Genomic DNA, 24,812 nt, shown 5'->3' on the forward strand with positions numbered 1-24,812 from the left:
TATTTATTATTTTTTTTTTGTGGTACCCGGGCCTCTAACTGTTGTGGCCTCTCCCGTTGCGGAGCACAGGCTCCGGACGCGCAGGCTCAGAGGCCATGGCTCACGGGCCCAGCCGCTCTGCGGCGTGTGGGATCTTCCCGGACCGGGGTACGAACCCGTGTCCCCTGCATCGGCAGGCGGACTCTCAACCACTGCACCACCAGGGAAGCCCTATGTATCCTTTAATACATTCTCAAAACACATTCATTTTTAAAAGATTTATGTCCTCAAAGCCTTGTGAAGTATGTTGCTCTAAAGTTTTACTTTGGTGCCCACAAGGGATATGGAAAACGAACATAATAAAACCATCCAGTTATGTGGAAAAGCAAACTAAAGGTCTAAATTTGTGACCAGACTAAGCCTCTACCTACAGGTTGGGATAAAGAAAACATCTTTTGGTGCTGACTTCCCCTTCTGTTTTGTCTCACATTGTAGATGCACTCAGTCTTGTCCACCATGGGCCATAACTTTTCACTCCATACCAGCTCCACATTTTACCATGGAGGGCCCAGTAAAACTTCCCCTCCAAGATCCCTCTTCTTAGTCCTTCATTACTATTTGTTTATCTTACCAAAAAAAAAAAAAACCCCAAAACAAAAAAAAACACTCCTAACCTAGGATCTGTCTTTGGAATAAGCAACTTATAGACAGTTTACACTCTACTTACTGTAAAGCTTCACTATGATTTTATTCCAGATTTACAACTTTTACTATGGCAGGATCATCTTTGCCTCTGACACCTCTTTTATAATTTTGAATATTAAAACATAGTGGTTAAGAGCACAGGCTCTGGAGTCAGATTGCCTGGAGTTTAATTCTGCCATTGCTACTTAATAGAAATGTAATTCTGGATTGTTACTTACCCTCTCTTACTTTAGCTTCCTTATCTGTAATGAGGAAGGTAATGATATTAATAGAAACTACCTAGAATTATTATTATAAGGACTAAATGAGTTAATATAAAGCACTTAGAGGAGAGCTTACCATATAATAAATACTCGGTGAATGCAAACTATTATCATTATTATTTTTTATTACTTCTGTACTCATTCTATATGGAGGTAGAGAAGGAGGCTGCCTACACATGCTGTGATCTGAAGGTGTTAGAAGGTAGCACCAAACTAAAATCATCTCATTTCCTTTGCACCTGGCCATAGAGTCACACCCCCCATCCTCAATTTGGTTTGGAAATTTCAACATTCAAAAACAATTTTACATTTACAAAAGACAAACCCTTGATTATTTTAATGTCTGCATATTTAAGGTTTTTTTTCTTTTTTTTTAAGTTGGTTTTCATTAAACTCCTAAATTTCCACTATATTCCTCTGTGGCTCAGCATCTAAAATGATATACATTATTCCTAAAGCAAATACCCATATAGTTAATAACAATAGGGTGATTTTTCCATAATGTTTTAATCTTTACATGAAAATATACCTTAAAGATACTAATGGTCAATATGGTGAACTGAGCTGATACAGAAGGACTCCAGTCTACTCCAAACAGTTGGAAAAACACATTAGACAAAATACAATAAACTTTAACCACCTGTCCCCAGCTAAGACTGGAAAAAGAAAGAGAAATAAAATGAAGCTAGTAGCAGCCCATGAGGGATCTGGAACAAACACAGATATTAGGGATTAGGGTCCTACAAAGGAACAGAAGATAAGGCCTCAGGGCCACATGAAGAAGGAGTTAGAATGGAGTCCCCTCATAAAGGTAGTGACCTTAAGTGGGTGTCCTTTAGCTTAAATAAGGATTAGAAAAAATTCTACTTGTCACCCACCCAAGCCTTTGGGTAGAAAATCAGAAATCAAAGACTATTGCCCAGAATATAGTGCAGAGAGTTAAAGAGATGGAAAATACGAAAAAGACATATGGAGACTGGTCTAACAGCCATCTAAATATGAGTTCCAAAAAAGGAGATACTGAGAATGGGAGAGGGGTAATATTCAAAGATATAAGGGCTGAGAGTTTCCAAAATACAAATGAGAAATGTGTCTTCAGATTAAAGGAGCATGTCTAGTCCTTAGAATAATTAATTAAAAACACATTCACATTTAGACATAACCTAGTGAAACTGCAGAATATAAAAGAAAAATCTTAAAAACTGTAAGCTTAAAAGACATTACCTACAAGGGAATGACAATTAGATTGACAATTAACTTTTCATTCATTACAAGAGATACCAGGAACAATGTAAAATATTTTTTAAATGCTGAGGCAAATACAATTTAGTTTGAATACCATTCAAAATATTTAAGGTATAAAATAGTTGATTAATCATAGTTTAGGTTCAATGAATAATATTTTCCCCTCTACACTAACAAAAAATATGTAAGGGAAATCTAATCAACATACATAGTCTTATTCAAAATAATATTTCATTGAGGATGCTACTTTGCTTAAGAAGTTAGTGTCTAGTAAGCTGTATGTTTTAATCAAACTAAGAATATCCATCTTATATATTAATATATGTGCAACTACTATGTTTTTTTTTCAAAAATATACATTTACATGAGGGATTTCACATATAGCAAACACTATCACTATAAACCATGTGGGATCCACGTTGGTTAAACCAGGTTTCTTTTCTCTTCTCTGTGTGGGTTCCAGGGTCTTTTCTACCTAGTATGTATCTTAGATACTTTTTGGAAGTGGGTGGGTGAAGACACACTATGACAGTGGCACTGTCTGTCGGATAAGAAGTAGCCAAAAAACCCAACCTAGGTGTAAAGGATAGCAGCTAAACTATAATTCTGCGTTCAATGCAGATAATGGAGAGTTAACTATATACCATATTTTCTTGGTTCATTCTGTTCAATTATGCTGTATTATTTTCTTATGACAAAAAACAGTTTCAACCTGTATATCCTTAAAATGGAAAGAGTGCTGCCAACAGCCAATGGCTGGCTGGCCCAAAGAATGGCATTTTCTAGGCTGAAGAACAAAAGGATTTCAATTTCACTCACCATGGCAAGGTTTTCTTTTGTTTTTTCTTGGTGTGAAATAGAATGTGTATCAACAGTTTTGCAGTCATCACAAAAACACTGTTTAGGTCTTTTTGCCTGGATAGCAGGAATTGTTACTTTAAAACATAAAATCAGAAAATATAAGAATGTGTAAAAATTTAGCATCATTTTATCAATTGTAATGGTGACAGAAATGGGAAGGATAAATTAAGTCTATAATTACTATGATATCTTAATGTTGGTCAGCACCTCATTATTTATTATCAATTGACTAACTACAGCTAACATTTGCTGAATACTTATCACATGCTGGACATCGAACTCTTTTCCTGAATCATCTTATTTAATCTTCATATGAGCCCATGAGGTAGGTAATTAATTACATCTATTTTACAGAAGAGGAATGTGAAGCTTAGAGGGATTCAAGAAGTTGCCTAGGGCTTCCCTGGTGGCGCAGTGGTTGAGAATCTGCCTGCTAATGCAGGGGACACGGGTTCAAGCCCTGGTCTGGGAGGATCCCACATGCCGCGGAGCAACTAGCCCCGTGAGCCACAGCTACTGAGCCTGTGCGTCTGGAGCCTGTGCTCCGCAACGGGAGAGGCCGCAATAGTGAGAGGCCTGCGCACCGCAATGAAGAGTGGCCCCCGCTTGCCACAACTAGAGAAAGCCCTCGCACAGAAACAAAGACCCAACACAGCAAAAATAAATAAATTAATTAATAAACTCCTACCCCCAACAACAACAACAACAAAAAAAAGAAGTTGCCTAAAGTCACATAGCTAGTACTGAAACCAGATCTGACTTCAAGTCCATGCTCTTAAATACTATGATTATAATTCACTGTCTCTGTAAAATTCTCTCTGAACCTTCTCCCATTTTGGATTCTCTTTCTCCATATATGGGTACCCTATACCCCTCATTCTGTTGGGGAACCTGATGAAGGAAAGGTAAATACAAGAAACAACAGAAAAGTGGGAACAGATATAGCACTTTTTAACAAGAGTGCCCAATAACTCCAAATATGGCTGTGAAGAGGGAAAGAGACATGCCTGGGGCTCTAAGAAAGTCCCTGACCCTATGGACTTAGCATATGGTAGCAGGCAAAGAAAAGAAGATTTGTGTGTCAGTCTCTTGACTTTGATCTACATGTGATCTAGCTCACTAGTAAAATAGGACACAATGATTATCCTTGCCTCTCACCAATCATTATCAGTAATAATGATTCCTCCCTTGAAAACAAACAGTTGGTAAGGACTGTGGTAGGCTGGGGGAAAAGTGAGTCACGGGGTTTCTCTTCCCAATATTATCTCCTCACAAGACTGGAAGCTCTTCTTGGGCAAGTGCCTGGTTTGTATAGCAGGTGCTCAACAAATGTATGTTTTCTCAATTAGTGTTCACTAAATGCTTCTTCTTTTTTTTTTTTTTTAACACATCCATCACCTGACATTGTTACCGTATGTATGTGTGTGTGTGTGTGTGTGTGTGTGTGTTGGTGAGAACATTTAAGATTTACTCTCTTGGCAAATTTTAAGTATATAATTTATAATTATAAACTATAATCATCATCTTATATATTAGCTCCCCAGAACTAATTCATCTTATAAGTGAAAGTTTGTATTCTTTGACCAACATTTCCCCATCTCCCCCCCTCCCCGCCTCCCCCAAGCCCTTGGCAACCACCATTCAATACCTTCCTGGTTCTTTAAGCTTGACTTTTTTAGGTTCCACATATAAGTGACACCATAAAGAGTTTGCCTTTCTGTGTCTTTCTATGCTTATTTCACTTAGCATAACATCTTCCAGGTTCACCCATGTTGCCACAAATGGCAGGATTAAATGCTTATTTCTTATAGATAACTCATTATATTATTTAAGTGCAAACTACTGCTAAAAATGGTTCACAAAATTTTACCTGACTATATATTCCCTTGAAATATTCTTTCCATTGTAATATATTACACATACACTCACATACATATATAAGCATAATATATTTGCTTAACAAATTCATATTCTAGCATTAGAAAGTTTGTCTTGAAAAGTTGGCATCATTACAAATTTTGAAGTAATGGAATCTTAGTTTCAAAGACTTTAGTATAATGTCATTCTTTTCCAGCCCCACTACAAGTAAACCAATCTGCATAGTTTCAGCAACATCTCTATCTCAGATCCAATGTTATGAGAGATTAATGTTTGTTTAATGAATGATATGTGTTTTGTTTCAACATATAATCCCAATACAACAGGACCATATAATCTATAAATTAAACCAAGTTTGGAAATGTTATTTCTAAAAATAAATGATGCTTTTCAAGAGTTTAATAAACATACAAAACATTTATCCCTAGTTATGAAGCAATTTACACAAATCTTAAGATTTTCTTTTTCTAAGCGGAGGTACACACCCTTATAAAATAGCAAGCACCACTGACATACATACCAGTGACTACAGCATTACTCTCATCTCTATTGTCAGTCTCAATAGCACCATAAGATTTTAGCAGCTCTTTCATATTTTTATCATCTGCTTCATCCAAAGCAGTCTTCTGCTTTTGATCCTTTTGATTAGGGTTTGCTCCATGTTGTAGTAGAATCTCAGCTGCCTAAAAGGTATTTTTCCAAAGTTATCTCTACAGACACCTAAGATCAATAATTCCTGCTTTCATTACAAGACACCACTATCAAGTACTAAAAGTTATCAAAAAAAGTTTTCAAACTCTGACCAAGAAAATCTTGATTAAATTTGATATGACAACTGTAAACTGCTCCACTGATTTGGCCTGATCTGTCCTCACAGAAGAACCAAACACCACAAGCACCTGTGAAGCAACTGATAAATGAGAAGCTTAGAGGTAAAACTGTTAACCTAAAAAAAAAAAGAAAAATTTTGAATATGAATGGATTAATACAGGACCTAGGAAAAACTTGTGGTACCTCTCAAAATTTTTGAAAAAAAGACCTTCCCTGAGGTCATGATGCAAAAAACCAACTGTGAGATAAAGGATGTCCTATGTGCTGTCATACTATTTTTCCAGAAAAGCTAGGCCAAGAAAACATACATTATTCTGCTTTTGCTATTCCAGAAATCAGTATGTATTTCAATTAGAAACTAAATATAATACTATTTTAGAAAGGAGTTAACATAGCAGGCCTAAAACTGCTATCTAGAAAGGCTGCTTGCTAGGTTGGTCTGTAGCTGGCATCTGTGAAATTGGCTGGTAAACAGTGCCCTACACTGATATAAAACTTTCCCTAATTGATAAGAATGGCTCTCTGTGCTTAAGCTGTCTACACAAGCATTGTGGTTTATTTATGCTTCTGGGAGTCTGGAATCTTGCTATGTGCTAGGCAGAGGGTGCCTACATGATCAGCCCTCAATATAAATCTTGAGCACTGAGTTTCTAATGAGCTTCCCTGGACAGAAACATTGCACTTACGTTGTTACATTTTCACTGCTGAGGGAAAAGCAAACTGTATGTGACCTCTCATAAGGAACAGTGCATAGTACAGCCTGCACATGAATACCTCCAGACTCCACCTTTTTCTCTGATGATCTCCCTGTGTATCCTTACTATACCGCTGTAATAAATCTTAGCTATGAATACAATCATATGCTGAGCTCTGTAACACTTTCTAACAAATTTCCAAGTATAGGGGTGGTATTGGGAAACCCCTTATTTTGTTTATATTCCATTTTTCAGGATAATGTCTAAAATCCTGATTTTCCTACTATGAAATTTTGACCCTTGTTTAAGTGGTTTCACTTTAAGTAACCTTTTCCCTGTACATACAACCAGTAAGTTAATCACTTCAATGACTCTTCCTGTTTGCTTTCTGCCATTGCATGACCACATAACTTTGAGACTTTGTCAATTCTTTTTTGATTTAAATATCTTAAAGGTCAAAGAGCTTCTTTGATCAAAAGAAGCCTCCCTGGACATTAGCCCACCCATTTGGTGTTATTCTTAATCATTAGTTTATCTCTCTTATCTCTGCAAATCATAAATTCAATACTATTCTTTCACATGACTATATTTAGACTGAAAACAGTGGGAATATATTTTCATAAAATTAAATAAAATTACCAGGCTATTAAAAATACCTAGAGACAGATAAAGTAGTTTAGTGAGAGATCCAACGAATTTTTTATATGAACCTTGGTTTTATATTGTTGTTGTTGCTGGTAGTTTCCTTAACTATTTTTCAAAGCCAATTATTATTCCTGAAGTCTATATTGCCTACTGACAAATCTTCTCCTAAGGTTTGTCAAACAAAAAAGATAAGTTTAAAAATCTGGAGAATTTTAAAGTCTAGATTTGAAATTGAGTGTTACTGAAATAATTACCCTGGTGATTTTCTCTTGTGATATTTTTACCATAGCTATCTGATTAAAAAAAAAAAAAGGAGAAAAGATACAAGAAGCCCCAAGGAAACAAGCAACTTGAGCTTTTATCCATTTCTTTGAAACTTCAAACCCACTGAGAAATTTCGAGTTTAAAAAACATCTGGCTGTCACATATATCATCACTATATAGACTCTTTTATACACAACAGCAAAGCATTTAACGCAATTAAAATTGGAATGTATTATATTAATAGGCTGTGTTTACTTCTAGCCCTTTCAGTTTATTCTCACTTACATGAATTACATGATGAAGAGACCATGGAAAAATGATTCATTAGGAAATACACTGGTTTTCTAATCTATATGTAATATCATATTCATTTGTACTTTTAAGCAGTTTTTAAAAATCATTTGTTTTAAGGAATCACTTTAGTTCGCAATTTAAAATATCTTCACTGTCTTCATTCACTTTTTAAAGAAAAAGAAATAGGAACCTAATCTGATGTGCACTATACCTTTAAATGGTTGTTTGCAACAGCATCATGTAAGGGCAGAATTCCATCTACGTTTTCACAATTAACATTAGCACTAGCTTTTAACAACTCTACAATTATATCATTACATCCCGTACTAGCTGCCTCATGAAGTGGTGTCCAACCTAAAAAGGGAAAAAAGAAAAAACAAAACAAGCTGCTTACAAATCAGTATTCAAGTAGTATATTCATTATTAAGTTTATTTGCACTAATGGAATTATTAATTTTATTGATTCAAATGTATGTACTAAGTACTGGACAAGAAATAATATTGAAAACAGGCTACCTTAAGATTCCTGAGCCCAGAGCTGCCCCTGGACATGGCCCTGTCCACCAGAGGGCCCAGGATCCAGACCTGCCCACCAGTGCACAAACATCAGACCCAGGATGCACAGGGCCCTGTAGCCAGAGACCCTAGCACCCAGTTCCACCCACCAGTGGGCAGGCACCAGCTGAGAAACCCTTGGGCCCCAGGTCTGTGTACCAGCAAGGCTGCTTTAGCCTCAGGAACAGCCTCACCCACAGTGAGTGGACACCAGCCCCAGGACAACTATAGCCCCACAGCCTGCTGTGGCAGGAGTCAGCCTACCCACAGGCAGGCCAGCACCAACCCTAGGACCAGCTGGGTCCAAGCTCTGCCTAGCAGTAGGCCAACACAAACTTTAGGACACACTGAACCCCACAGCCACCTGTATCAGGAACTTGCCCCACTCACCAGCACTCCAACACGAGCTCTGGGACCCCTGGGTCTTGAAGCCAGACCTCAGGACCTGGCTCTGCTCGCCAGTGGGCTGGCACTGGTCCCAAGAACTAGCTTCACCCACTGGCAGATGGGCACCAGCCCTGGGATCTCCTATACCCAGACTCTGCCCATCAGTGAGCCAGCACTAGCCCTGGGGTCCCCTGGGGTTCTGCAGCCAGCCACCTTGTGACCCAGCCCCACCAACCAGGGGCCAGCAGCCTCCACACAAAGCAGGGCCTGGCAACCAACTGTACTGGGGGCCAGCCAAGCTTACGAGACCACACACAGTAGTCAGTCTGCCACAACAGAAGGACCCATGCAGCCCACCTAGGGGGCACCCCTAGAACATACAGCCCTAGCGATCAGAGGGGAGTGAACTCCTGGAAGCTTAAGACATTTCCTATAAACGGCTACTTCTCCAAGGCTGGGATATGTAACAAGCCTACCAGATACATAGAAATAACTAGTTAAGCAAAATAAGGCAACAGAGGAACATGTTCAAAACAAAGGAACAAGATAAAACCTCAGAAGAAGAACTAAGTGGAGATAGGAAATCTACCTGAGAGAGAGTTCAAGGTAATGACTGTAAGGATAACAAAAGAACTTTGGAGAAGACTGGATGAACAGAGAGGTTAGAAGTTTTTAACAAAGAGTTAGAAAATATAAAGAACAACCAAACAGATGAAGAATACAATAACTGAAATGAAAAATACACTAAAAGGAAGTAACAGTACACTAAATGATATATATAGGAACGAATCAGCAAGCTGAAAGATAGAGTAGTGGAAATCAAGAAGTGAGGACAGTTTAAGAGCTCTCTGGGACAATATCAAGTGTACCAACATTTTCATTATAGGAGTCCCAGAAGAAGAAGAAGAGAGAGAGAAAGGGATGGAAAGCATATTTTAAAACATAATAATCTGAAAACTCCCCTAATCTGGGAAAGGAAAGAGACATCCAGGTCCAGGAAGCACAGACAGTCCCAAACAGGATCAACATAGAGGACCACATTAAGATACACTGTGATTTAAATGGAAAAATTAAAAGATAAAGAGAGAATATTAAGAGCAGGAAGGGAAAAGGAACAAATAACATACAAGGGAACTCCTATAAGGCTTTCAGCTGACTTTGCAACAGAACTATGCAGGTCAGAAGGTACTGGCAGCATATATTTAAAGTGATGAAAGGGAAAAATGTACAACAAAAAATACTCTACCCAGCCAGGCTCTTATTCAAACTTGATGATGATATCAAAAGTTGTACAGACAAGCAAGAGCTAAGAGTTCAGCACCACCAAACCAGCTTTATGTGAAATGTTAAAGGGACTCCTCTAAGCAAAAAGGAAAAGGCCACAACTGGAAACATGAATATCACAAAAGAAAAAGTTCATCAGTAAAGGCAAATATACAGTAAAGATAGTAAGTCAACTGGGTACAAAACTATTAGGAAGGTTAAAAGACAAAATTAGTAAAATCATCTATATCCACAATAAGCAGTTAAGGAATACACAAAACAAATACATGAAAAATATGATGTTGAAAACAGTAATTGTGAGGTGAGGAGAGTAAAAATGCAGGGTTGTTAAAATGCATCTGAAATTAAGAGATCAGCAAGTTAAAATAATCATATATATATATACACACATATATAAATAAAACTCATGGTAACCACAAATCAAAAATCTATAATAGAGCCACATGCAAAAAAGAGAAGGGAAACCAAACATAACATTAAAGATAACCATAAAATCACAAGAGAAGAGAACAAAAGAAGAAAGGAATAAAAAAGAATTACAAAAACAACTCCCAAACCATGAATACAATGGCAATAAGTACATACATATCAATAATTACTTTAAATGTAAATGGACTAAATGCTCCAATCAAAAGACACAGAGTGGCTGAATGGATACAAGAACAAGACCCATATATATGCTGCCTACAAGAGACTCACTTGAGATCTAAAGACACACACAAACTGAAAGTGAGGGGATGGAAAAAGATATTCCATGAAAATGGAAACAAAAAGCAAACTGGGGTAACAATATCTGTATCAGACAAAATAGACTTTAAGACAAAAACTGTTACAAGAGACAAAGAAGGACATTACATAATGATCAAGGAATCAATCCAAGAAGAAGGTATAACGATTTTAAATATATTTGCACCCAATATAGGTCCACTTAAATACATAAAGCAAATATTAACAGACATAAAGGGAGAAATTGACAGTAACACAGTAGGGGACTTTAACACCCCATTTTCATCAATGGACAGATCATCCAGACAGAAAATCAGTAAGGAAAAACTGGCCTTAAATGACACATTATGCCAGATGAACTTAATTGATACATATAAAACATTCCATCCAAAAGCATTGGAATACACATTCTTTTCAAGTGCATAAGGAACAGTCTCCAGGATAGGTCACATGCTAGGCCACAAAACAAGAACTGGTAAATATAAGAAAACTGAAATCATGCTGAGCATCTTTTCTGACCATAATGCTATGAGACTAGAAATCAACTACAAGAACAAAACTGCAAAAAACACAAACACATGGAAGCTAAACAACATACTACTAAACAACCAATGGATCACTGAAGAAATCAAAGGAAAAAACAACAAATACCTAGAGACAAATGAAAATGAGAACACAATGATCCAAAATCTATGGGATGCAGGAACAGCAGTTCTAAGTGAGAAGTTTATAGTGATACAAGATTTCCTTAGGAGTGAAGTAAGTCAGAAACAGGAAAACAAATACCATATGCTAACACATACAAATGGAATCTAAAAAAAAATAAAAAGGGTTCTGAAGAACCTAGGGGCAGAACAGGAATAAAGATGCAGATGTAGAGAGTGGACGTGAGGACATGGGGAGGGGGAAGGGTAAGCTGGGACGAAGTGAGAGAGTGGAATGGACATATATACACTACCAAATGTAAAATAGATAGCTAATGGGAAGCAGCCACATAGCACAGGGAGATCAGCTCGGTGCTTTGTGTCCACCTGAAGGGGTGGGATAGGGAGGGTGGGAGGGAGACACAAGAGGGAGGAGATATAGGGATATATGTTTATGTATAGCTGATGCACTTTGTTATACAGCAGAAACTAACACACCATTGTAAAGCAATTAAACTCCAATAAAGATGTTAAAAAAAAAGATTACCCCAGGAAACAAGAAAAATCTCAAATAAACAATCTAAACTTACACCCAAAGGAACTAGAGAAAAAGAACAAAAAACCTGAAAGTTAGTAGAAGGAAAGAAATCATAAAGATCACAGCAGAAATAAATTAAATAGAGGCTAAAAAAATAGAAAAGATCAATGAAACTAAGAGCTGGTTCTTTGAAAAGATAAACAAAATTGACAATACTTTGGCCAGACTCACCAACAAAAAAAGAGAGAGGGCCCAAATCAATAAAATCAGAAATGAAAAAGAAGTTACAAGGGACACCACAGAAATACAAAGGATCATAAAAGATTACTACAAACAACAATATGCCAATAAAAAGGACAACCTACAAGAAATGGACAAATTCCTAGAAATATACAGTCTCCTAAGACTGAATCATGAAGAAATAGAAAATAGGAACAGATAAATTACCAGTAATGAAATTGAATCAGTAATGAAAAACTCCAAACGAACCAAAGTCCAGATGGCTTCACAGGTGAATTCTACCAAATATTTAGGGAAGAATTAACACCTATCCTGCTCAAACTATTCCAAAAATTGCAGAGGAAGAAACACTTCCAAACTCATTCTACAAGGCCAGCATCTCCTTGACGCCAGAGAAAGATATCACACAAAAGAAGAAAATTACAGGCCAATATCACTGATGAACATAGATGCAAAAATCTTCAACAAAATATTAGCAAACAGAATCCAACAACACATTAAAAACATCATACACCATGATTAAGTGGGATTTATCCCAGGGATGCAAGGATGACTCAATATCCACAAATCATTCAATGTGATACATCACATTAACAAATTGAAGAATAAAAATCATATGATCATCTCCACAGATGCAGAAAAAGCTTTGGATAAAATTCAACATCCATTTTGAAAAAAACTCTCCACAAAGCAGGTATAGAGGGAACATACTTCCACATTATAAAGACCATATATGATAAGCCCACAGCTAAAATCATGTTCAATGTGAAAAGCTGGAAGCATTTCCTCTAATATCAGGAACAACACAAGGATGCCCACTCTTGCCACTTTTATTCAACACAGTATTAGAAGGCCTAGCCACACCAATGACACAAGAAAAAGAAATAAAAGGAATCCAAATTGGAAAGGAAGAAGTAAAACTGTCACTCTTTGCAGATGACATGGTACTATACATAGAAAAATCCTAAAGACACCACTAAAAACTACTAGAGCACATCAATAAATTCAGTTAAGTTGCAGGATATAAGATTAACATACAGAAATCTGTTGTATTTCTATACACTAACAACAAATTATCAGAAAGTGAAATTAAGGAACCTTCTCATTTTCAACTGCATCAAAAAGACTAAAATACCTGGGGATAAACCTGCCTAAGGAGGTAAAAGAGCTGTACTCAGAAAATTATAAGACAGTGATGAAAAAAAAAAAAAAAACAACTGAAGATGACACACACAGATGGAGAGACAAGATATACCGTGTTCATGGATTAGAAGAATTAATATTGTTAAAATGACCGTACTACCCAAGGCAATCTACAGATTCAATGCAGTTCCTATCATAATACCAATGGCATTTTTCACAGAACTAGAACAAATAATTTAAAAACTTGTACTGTAGCACAAAAGACCTCGAATAGCCAAAAAAAATCTCAAGAAAGAAGACCAGAGCTGGTGGAATCACACCCTCTGACTTCAGACTATACTACAAAGCTACAGTAATCAAAACAGTCTCATACTGGCACACACACAGACACACAGATCAATGGAACAGGACAGAGAGCCCAGAAATAAATCCACACATTTATGTCAATTAATCTATGACAAAGGAGGCAAGAATAAACAATGGAGAAAAGACAGTTTCTTCAATAAGTGGTGCTGGGAAAACTGAAGAGCTACATGTAAAAGAATGAAATTAGAACATTTCTCACATCTATACAAACATAAACTCAAAATGGACTAAAGAACTAAATGTAAGACTGGAAACCATAAAACTCCTAGAAGAAAACATAGACAGAATACTCTGACATAAATCATACCAACATTGTTTTGGATCTGTCTCTTATGGCAAAGGAAACAAAATAAAAAATAAACAAATGGGACCCAGTTAAACTTAAATGCTTTTGCACAGCAAAGGAAACCATTGACAAAATGAAAAGAAAATCTACTGAATGGGAGGAAATGTTTGCAAATGACATGACCAATAAGGGGTTAATATCCAAAATATATACACAGCTCATAGAATTCAAAACCAATAAAAGAAACATGCCAGTCAAAAAATGGGCAGAAGACCTGAATAGACATTTTTCCAAAGACATACAGATGGCCAACAGGCACATGAAAACATGCTCAACATTGCTAATCATCAAAAAAATGTAAATCAAAGCCACAATGAGATATTACCCTACTCCTGTCAGAATGATAATCATCAAGAAAACCCCACCAATAACAAATATTGGTGAGGATATGTAAAAAAGGGAGCCCTTGTACACTGTTGGGCATGTAAATTGGTGCAGCAACTGTAGAAAACAGTATGGAGGTTTTTCAAAAAACTAAAAACAGAACTATCATATGATCCAGCAATTCCACTGCTGGGTATATATCTGAAGAAAACAAAGACACTAATTCAAAAAGATACATGCACCCCAGTGTTCACAGCAACATTTACAATAGCCAAGACATATAAGCAACCTAAGTGTCCATCAACAGATGAATGGATAAAGAGGTGTGTGTGTGTGTGTGTGTGTGTGTGTGTGTATGTATATATATATATATGTGCAATGAATACTACTTGGGCATAAAAAGAATGAAATTTTGCCTTGTGCAAAAACATGAATGGACCTGAAGGGTATTATGCTTAGTGAAATAAGTCAGACAGAGAAAGATACTCTATGTTATCACTTACCTGTGGAATCTAAAAAAGAAAAGAAACAAGCAAATTCAGCAAAACAGAAACAGATTTATGGATATAGACAATAAACTAGTGGTTACCAGTAGGGAGAGGGAAGGGGGGAGGGGCAAGATAGGGGTAGGGGATTAAAAGGTACAAACTACTATGTATAAAATAAATAAGCTACAAGGATATATTGTACAGCACAGGGAATATAGCCAATATTTTACAATAACTAAGTGGAATATAATCTATCAACTTTGGGTTTTTTGTTTTTTAGTTTTATTTTTAATTAAAATTTTTTTTGAGGTACAGTTGTACAATATTACAACTTTGAATCACTATGTTGTACACCTGAAACTAATGTAATATAATAAATCAACTATACCTCAATAAAAAAGTATGCTTCATTTTTTAAACAAATTAACCACATCAGAAATATCTGTTGATACAAGTGCCAAAAGACTCACAGAGCATAAGATATAATGGGACCAGAGTAAATACTAATCATGTCAAATGGTTTCAAGTCAGATATTAAAATAGAGTAAGATCATCTGACCTTCCTATTTATATCTTGTATTGTCACATTTCTCTTTGAAATGACATTTGATCAATCAATCTGAGTTTTTTCCCTCTGGAATTCCTTATACAAGTTTCTTTTGTGCTTGAGAAAAATGTTAGAAGATCAATTTAAAAATGGAGGTTTAAGATAAAAAACAAGACATGGGAGAAAAAAGGAATCATATTAATAGACAAGGAAAGAAAAGAAGGGACAGGGAAATGGGAAAATTTGGCATTCTCTACAAAGTTAGATAATGATATTAAGGGCTTTAAGGAAAAGGTCTAAATAAAGCTTCTTTCCCTTCCCATTCTGTATACTCGCTCTGAATGCTCCCAAACGTTATGTTAAAAACTGTTTCAAAGGAGGTTATTTTAGCAATTGGTGTGAACCAAGATAAATCTTACTATTCAACTAAATAATGATATATTATAAAAGAGATTTTCAAAGTGAGTAGCTATATATCAGCCAGGATCAAAATGGGGGAGGGTAGATGAAATGTGTATATCAGTGAGTTCACATTATAAAGACAACTACAATTTAAAATCGAAACCTGTGTTATCTTTTAGATTCACATCTGCTCCAGATTCTATCAGAGCTTTCACCAGAGACAAGTTTCCTCTTCTGGCAGCCAAATGAAGCCGGCTTTCTCCTCTGGCATTCCTCTTACTGATCCCAGCTGTTTTCATTTCTGTAAATTTGCCAAGCAAAACTGAGTATTCTTTTCTGCCAAGTGCTGATTATTATGAAGGATCTTAGAAAATACACAGCAACTTCCTCAAAACATCCTAAGTAGGATGTACTACACAGAAACATACCTCAATTAATATCACTGCTGTTACTATTTAAAAATATAACTTGTAAAGAATTGATAGAGTATCTCATCACATTACTTCAAATTCATTCTAGCAGTTGTTCACTCTATCATATGCTGGATTAAAACAAATAATACTTGCTTCATTTCTACACTCACTTCACTCTCAGTAGTCTTCTATCAATGGATAAAAATTTTCTTAAACCAAATTGTGATTTTATAAAATCCTCTTTCTATAACTATTCTTATATCTCAGTGGGTGTGTTTCTGATCACAAAAGATGCCAAGAACCAAACTATGGCCTATTGGGTATTTCATTTTCTTTCATAGAAAATGTAGTACAATATCATTATCTGAAGATTTTAAAATCTTTTCCTTGCATCACAAGTTAGACTTGAGTTGGAACTAAAAACAGTGAATAGTTTTTTTCCCAAACTATGCTAAAATGATGTACTAAAAGATTTTTTATAACATCATATAAAGAAAATAGAAGACACTATCTCTTCTTCAAGTGGCCTACAGCATAGTGGAATGACAGACATGTAAAAAATTACATTAAAATATGATTCAGTGCTGCTAGAGAAATGTATTAGTTTCCTGTGGTAGCTGTAACAGATGACCACAAACTGGGCGGTTGTGTTGCGCGTAACACAACACAAATATATTGTCTCACAGTTCTGGAGACCAGAAGTCCAAACCCAAGGTGGCAGCAGGGCTGCACTCTCTCTGAAAGCTCTAAGGAAGAATTCTTCCTTGCTTCCTCCAACTTCTGATGGATACCAGCATTCCTTAGCTTCCTTGGCTTTTGGCCACATTGTTCCTTTGCCTGGCTCTTCACATTATCTTCTCCTTTCCTGTGTGTCTCAAAGCTCTCTCCATTTTTCTTTGATAAGGATACTTGTTGTAAGATTTGGGTCCCATGTGGAAAATCCAGGACAACCTCCTCATCTCAAGATCCTTAACTACATCTGCAAAGATTTTTTCTAAACAAGGTAACGTTCACTCTTTAAATGAGATAGTATCACAGATTCCAGGAATTAGGACATGGACATATGTTTTGGGGGGCCACTATTCAACCCACTACAGGAGGTATGTATAAGAAGGGCTTTAGTTTACATGACAGGCGGACAATGGGGGAAGGTTCAAAGAGTATGCCTAATATTCCTACCTCTTACTATATCAACTTTTTCTTACTAAATCAACTTTTCGGTGCTTAACATTTAACCTGAAGTAGTCCAGCCTATTGTTCACACAGAACTAGCTCCAAGAATTATCAAAGAATAGTCAGCTATCCATGCTGCTAAACACACACAGTTCATGCATCTGACACAAAGAAACTAGTGGCTATGCTTCTTTAATTTCCCATGTGTTAAAAGGGCTCAGTGAAAGTATCTAAGGGATCTGACACAATTCAGGTGTGCTGCCCCCACTCAACATTCTTGCTGTCTCTACTGTTTATCTTATCTCCTCTAACATAACAAATTAGAAGTCATAGGCAAAAATATGACAATATATTGGAAGACTAAGAGATTCTCAAGTGGTGGATTACAATAAAACCATCTGACAAATATAGCTGAAATAACCTTAAAAATTAGTGAATGACTAAAAAAAACAGTAAATATTAAAGTGTATAATCCTTTGAAGGAGAGTGGATTGCTAGGCTTGATCATGCAAACCTTTCCCTATATAAAAATAGGAATATAAACCTTGGCTGCAGGTAGCTTTCAAGAAATTTTGCCTTTTTCTGAAATTCCGAACTTTTTTGTGTTCCTGGAAGTTAGTAGGCATGTGAATTTCTGAATCTGTTTTTTCTTTCTTCTCCTCACAATTTCTTATAGTGTTTTCATCTCCATTGACATTATTAGTTAATTCCTCACCTGAAAAACAAACATTTTGCAATATCAGTGTTGTAGGTCTCCTTACCTGTTAACATGACTAAAAAAGAGTCTAGTCATGTTAATTGTTCCAAGTTTCTGTTCCTAGCCGGACTGCTTATTTTAAAGGAGTGGAAGCCTTTAAAAATGTTTTCATACAACAAACATAAATTAGTTTTCTGGATGCAGTTTCAACTGTGAATCACTGAAATCAATGGAGCTAACAATTTCCTGCTATGAAAATGTTGTTTGGTTTCTTGATACTAAGTAGGTGCTATATTAAAAAAACTCATAGAAACATAAAAACTCATAGATATACTGTTTATTATCTCCTGTCAATATCAATTTAGCACCTTCTTTCAAAGTAAATACCATTACTTAACTAATTAACAGTATCTCCAAATTATGGTCCACATGTCCTCATTCTTATCAGTTTGGGCATAGGTTGAGTGAAATTCAGTTAGAAATTTCTGTGAAATAAGTAAATCTATAGGAAATGTGTACAAATTGAGCACTACTACTAATACCTGGTTTGTGAGAAATTTCCTTCTCTTCTCTTTGACTAAGCTGTGAGACAGTCAATTCTTTATTGATATTGTCAGTGGACTGAAAGCCTATACTATGTATAGTTTTGCTCTCTTGTCTCCTTTTTTCAACTTTAGTTGTTTCTGTTACTTGAGAATGAACAACTCTGGATAAAGGCCTATTTGAAGAACTTGGTTTTTGGCCTTTGTCAGTGTAATTCCTTTTAGTGTCTCCTTCCTTATTCACCTTTTCCACAATATGTGTATCCGTTTGATTCATTAAAGGAGTTGGTATTCTGGGGCTACAATCCTGAGGCCTCTCGAATAGTTCCACATGACTAGTCAACTTTGAAACTTCATGTGTTGAGAGTGTTCTTGTACAAGCAAGTGAAGTATGTTCAGGACTGCCATGTGAGTGATCAAAAGAAGTGCCACATGTACATTGTTCATAATTTGAAACATGTTCAGAAACTATTATATTATCTGAATTAGAAAACCTAACAGCTTTCTGTTGTGGAAATATGGTTAGGCTGCCTGCTTTTATTAACTCATTTTCCTGTGAAAAATGGTCTTGAGAAGGTAAAAATTGTTGAAAATCCATTTCTTCTCTATTTGTTTTATTCTCTTTATAATTATCGTGGTTTTTGCAACCTGAAGAACTTATCACCTTTTTAAGTGTTACAGTCTTCTCAGGAGCACAGGAATCACCATCATCATCATTATTAAAATTTTCCTTTATAAAGGATGGGGAAAAGTTTTCCCACTTATTAGGGCTCTCATCTTTTTGAACTGAGTTACTGTTTTCATGAGATTTATAAGGGCTAATGTGCTGCTGTTCTTGGTGAGTATGAGGCTGCTGATCTGTAGTAACAAGTGGTAACTCGGTTTCTTTATGTAAAGAAAGTCCTGAGAAAGAAACGGCTTCAGCTTGGTCAGTGGATTCTAATTCCAAAAATTTTATTTCTTGTCTATCTGATAAATCCAGGCTTTGGGTATGTGTCTCTTTGGGAAATGAACAAGTCTCAACATCGTTACTTAAACCATTTTTCAGGCCTGACAGAGATGGGCTAAAAGGTTTACATGACTTTTCTGGAAGGTCATCAAGGGTTTGGAGAGTATGTTGTTGACAAGTAATCAATCTGTTTATTTTTCTGGAAGAAGAGACAGCTATTGTCTTTCTTGGATTGCTTTCTTGGATTGCATCATCCACTTGAGTCCTTTTATGTCGTGTATTTCTTCTTCCTTTATCTTTAGACACATTTGTGCTGGGATCCTCAACACCATGGAGATTGTCCTTTCTGAGTCCTGTCCAGTATATTTGGTTAAGAGTTGACCGTGTATGCTTGGATTTACCAAATTTCATGTTTTGGGAATCTTTTTGGAAATGTTCATATACATCTTCATTTATAAATAAACCCACTTTGCTTCCTTTATTGTCTTTTGCATGTTCTGGCTTCTGTCTCTTCGAATTTTCATCACAAACAAACCCACTGTGATTTTTAGAACTGAATTTTGGTTTCTATAGAAACAAAACACATAGTTAGCTTTAATTTTCAACTATAGTTCTACACTTAATTCATTCTGGATTGGAGATAAAGCAAACTAATATTCCATTCAATGTTATAATTTGATCTAACCACAGGGCCTGCTGGGATATATACAACCTGATTTGTATTTCAGAAAAGCAGACTAACAGAAGAAAGGCAAAAGTAATAGACTCAGTATGTGTACTAATCTTTATTTTCTCCTGTACATTTTAATTTCTTTTTGCCAGTATTTTAGCACTATCTATCTTACTAAACATAATGAAAAATTTTAATCTACCTAATTTTTAGAGGTTTTTAAAACAATCAGATAATTCCTTTACAAGGAATCTTTACAAGAATACTGTAGAAACACTCTCCACTTCCATTTGTTATATAGATAGACCTAGAATTAAGAGAGTTTCTTCCTCTGGTATCTGTGAGAGACCATAGGTAGGGCAGTGGAAGAATGGATTTAAAAACAAAAAGATAGATATACAACCAAGTTGGCCTGCATGCAAAGATTACTGTGGGCTGCCAAGATTAAAACAGGGACAGTGCTTCCTCTCACACATCACAACACAAGCACCAGATGAAAAGTAACTGCCCACCACGTGAAGTTTGAAGGGATGGATCGACACTTTTGACTCTTATACTGTGCTCAGGCCAGAGGAAATTCGACATTGTTGATAACCCTCATGGCTCCATAAAGAGGAGAAAGGAAATGGAAATGGCTACCAATACATTAGTGTGCCCACATATGCTTTATTTACTCAATTGCTTCCCAAACTAACAGGCCAGAACCTTCTGATTATGTAATTATTCCAAAGTGTCTTAAAAGCAAAGGTGAAGTCACTGTTCCTGGTGAATGCTTCAGTCGTCTTTCTTTCCCCTCTGATGATCTATAAAATAACCAGCAGGTGTGCTCTATAAAAATGTTTATTGCTGAACAGAGATATACCTTGTGGTGTTCATCCTCTAAGTCTGAAGGGTCAGTGCTATTTGTCTGCGCTGTAAGCAAAAAGAGAAAAATCAAAGAAAAGAGCCTCCAGTAGTCAGACTCTAGACTTCTAAAACCAAAACTCCTTTGCCATGAGAAAACCAAGTGGAAAAAGTGAAATTATGCAAACACTTTCTATTAAAATTGGCACATATAACATTCCATAATTTATAATTTCCATATTTATTGAGAGAGCTGAAAACATTTCTCTAGGAAAAGCAAAACAGACCCAACAAAATTATGCTAAAGATGGGCACTGAACTCAATATTTTTATATTCCCCACAGTTATACTCAGATATGCAACTGTGTGGAAGGTTTTATAAGGCAAAAAATTTTTTCATAATTAATTGTATTATCATCATTTTCTAATATGTCTGCTTAATAAAGTTGCAGGATACATGAGTAATATACAGAAATCTGTTGCTTTTCTATATACTAATAGTGAACTACCAGAAAGAGAAAGCAAGAAAAAAATCCCATTTACATTTACAATCTCATCAAAAAGAATAAAATACCTAGGAATAAACTTAACCAAAGAGGTGAAAGACCTATACTCTGAAAACTATAAAACACTGATGAAGGAAACTGAAGATGATACAAAGCCATGGGAAGATATACTGTGTTCTTGGACTGGAAGAATACTGCTTAAATTTCCATACTACCCAAAGCAATCTACAGATTTAATGCAATCCCTATCAAAATAGCCACAACATCTTTCACAGAACTAGAACAAATAATCCCAAAATTTATATGGAACCACAAAAGACCCTGAACTGCCAAAGCAATTTAGAGAAAGTTGAACAGAGCTGGAGGTATCGTGCTCCCTACTTCAGACTATACAATACTACAGTAGTCAAAATAGCACAGTAATGGCACAAAAACAGACACATAGATCAATGGAACAGAATAGAGAGTCCAGAAATAAACCAACACACCTATCTTCAATTAGTCTATGACAAAGGAGGCAAAAACATACAATGGAGAAAAGAAAGACTCTTCAACAAACGGTGCCTTCAGTAAGTGGTAAAACTGGACAGCTACATGTAAAAGAATGAAATTAGAACATTTTCTCACACCACATACAAAAATAAACTCAAATGGGTTAAAGACATAAATGTAAGACCAGAAACCATAAAACTCCTAAAAGAGAACATAGGCAGAACACTCTGACATAAATCATACTAATATTGTTTGGGATTTGTTTCCTAAGGCAAGGGAAACAAAAAATAAACAAATGGGACCTCATAAAACTGAAAAGCTTTTACACAGAATAGGAAACCATTGACAAAACAAAAAGATGACGTACTGAATGGGAGAAAATATTTGTAAAAGATACGACCAATAAGGGGTTAATATCCAAAATTTATAAACAGCTCATACAACCCAATATAAAAAAAAATCCAATCAAAAAAATGGACAGAAGACCTGAAAGATATTTTTCCAAACAAGATAACACAGAAAGGGCTTCCCTGGTGGCGCAGTGGTTGAGAGTCCACCTGCCAATGCAGGGGATGCAGGTTTGTGCCCCGGTCTGGGAAGATCCCACATGCCACGGAGCGGCTGGGACTGTGAGCCATGGCCGCTGAGCCTGCGTGTCCGGAGCCTGTGCTCCACAACGGGAGAGGCCACAACAGTGAGAGGCCCAAGTACCGCAAAAAAAAAAAAAAAAAAAGATAACACAGATGGCTAACAGGCACATGAAAAGATGCTCAACACTGATAATCATCAGAGAAATGCAAATTAAACCAACAATGAGATATTACCTCACACCTGTCAAAATGGCTATCATCAAAAAGTCTACAGATAACAAAGACTGTTAAGGATTTGTAGAAAAAGGAGCCCTTGTATACAGTTGGTGGGAATGCAAACTGGTAAAGCCACTATGGAAAACAGTATGGAGGTTTCTCAAAAAACTAAAAGAAGAACTACCGTATGATCCAGCAATTCCACTGCTGGGTATATATCCAAAGAAAATGAAAACACTAATTCAAAAAGATACACACATCCCAATGTTCATAGCAGCACTACTATTTACAATAGCCAAGACATGGAAGCAATCTAACTGTCCATAGCAGATGAATGGATAAAGAAGATACAGTATTATATATATACAATGGAATATTACTCAACCATAAAAGAGAATGAAATGCTGCCATTTGCAACAACATGGATACCTAGAGGGTATTACTCTTGGTGAGATAAGTCAGAGAAAGACAAATACTCTGTTATCACATATATAGAATCTAAAAAAATAAAACAAACCAATGTATGAACAGAAACGGACTCACTGATATAGAGAACAAAGTAATGGTTACCAGTGGGGAGAGGGAAGGGGGAAGCGCAAAATAGCATTTTGGAATTAAGAGATACAAACTACTATGTATAAAATAAATAAGCAACAAGGATATATTGTACAGCACAGAGAATGTAACCACTATTTTGTAATAACTTTAAATGGAGTATAATCTATAAAAATACTGAATCACTACACTGTACACCTGAAACTAATACAGTATTATAAATCAATTATACTTCAATAAAAAAATAAACAGTTCTTATATAATCTTCTTGAAACTGCAGGTCAAGTTCTTTTGTAGTTCAACTTAGGGCAATGATGAATGACAAGGCAAAAGTACAGCCATAAGAAAATATTCTTAAGGAATGAAAGTAAACAATCCTGGCCATATTCATGGAAAATGATAAAGCCAAATATAAGTTACATCACCTCATGTTATTCAGACAACGGATTATGGGGAAAAGACCCAGAACTTTACAAAAGTTTTCTTAACTGTTTCCAATACATATCCTGGGGGAAAGTACATTTAATACTATCTTTCTTTGTTCTTTTAGAGTTCTTCCATTTGGTGCATTTGCAAACAAGTCAGTGTGCTCAACTAAAGGAATGGAGCAAGGACACCACAGGATGGATTTTCTCAAAATTTATGAGGAAAATCAATTTAATTTCTATAATTCCAAGTTTGATTTCTATAACTCTCTACTGACATGATGAACAGATATAACAGGGCAGTTTAATTTTACCTGATATAAGATGTTTTTGATGTTTAGGAACGTATCTCTCAAGGAGACGCTTCATACATGAGTCTTTGGCTTCATCCAAAGCACACTTTCCACTGTCATTTCTAAATAAAGGATCTGCTCCATTCAAAAGAAGTAACTGTGCCACCTAGAGGAAGATTGTGTGAGAGAGCCCAGACAAAAGGTGTATTATTATAAATGTGTGCTAGCATACAACTCTAAGCAACATCAAATATTTCTTTCAACAATACAGTTTGGGTTTCCTGTAACACTACTGCCCCAAACCAAAAATCAATGTAACTGCTACTGAATCATAATTTATTGATATAAATATGCCTTCTCTTACAAAAAAAAAAAAAGGAGAGAGGAAGTAAGGAAGAGGGAGGAAAGGAGGAATGGAGGGAGGGGCAGAAATGTTTGTGGTTCAGTTGCTGATGAAATGGAGATAGTAGATATACCAGGAATTAGGATTACATTCTGTAGTAATAAATGTAATTTTAACAGGTTCCAGGAAATAGCTAGATCTTCTGTATAGACCTGTGTTGCTGCTGCTCCCCCTCGGTATCAGAGGGAAACAGGTAAATCCTTAATCTGTTACTGCTCCTCAAGTAACCTCCTCTATGATGCTCTCCCTGATCTCCTCACCCACTGATCCCCTAGAGAAAAATGACCTCTTTATTCTTTTATATATATATTTTATGTCCAATATGCTCTATATTATACTTATTTCTTATGTATTTCTCTCTCCTGTACTCCAAGTTTTTTGAGGGTAGGACTTTG

The 24,812-nt window shown here is 36.0% G+C and overlaps 1 protein-coding gene across 1 annotated transcript in view; it reads right to left on the reverse strand.

The window, feature by feature from the left end:
- Positions 1-24,812, reverse strand: part of ANKRD31 (ankyrin repeat domain 31) — a 145,749-nt gene that overhangs the window by 55,879 nt on the left and 65,058 nt on the right. The window contains 8 exon segments of the mRNA XM_060091756.1: positions 3,012-3,127; positions 5,452-5,614; positions 7,872-8,014; positions 15,814-15,951; positions 17,781-17,951; positions 18,476-19,991; positions 20,957-21,006; positions 24,036-24,180. Of these exon segments, the coding sequence (XP_059947739.1) occupies positions 3,012-3,127; positions 5,452-5,614; positions 7,872-8,014; positions 15,814-15,951; positions 17,781-17,951; positions 18,476-19,991; positions 20,957-21,006; positions 24,036-24,180 (2,442 nt within the window).

Source organism: Mesoplodon densirostris, chromosome 3, assembly GCF_025265405.1.
Source record: "Mesoplodon densirostris isolate mMesDen1 chromosome 3, mMesDen1 primary haplotype, whole genome shotgun sequence".
Taxonomy (NCBI): Eukaryota; Metazoa; Chordata; class Mammalia; order Artiodactyla; family Ziphiidae; genus Mesoplodon; species Mesoplodon densirostris.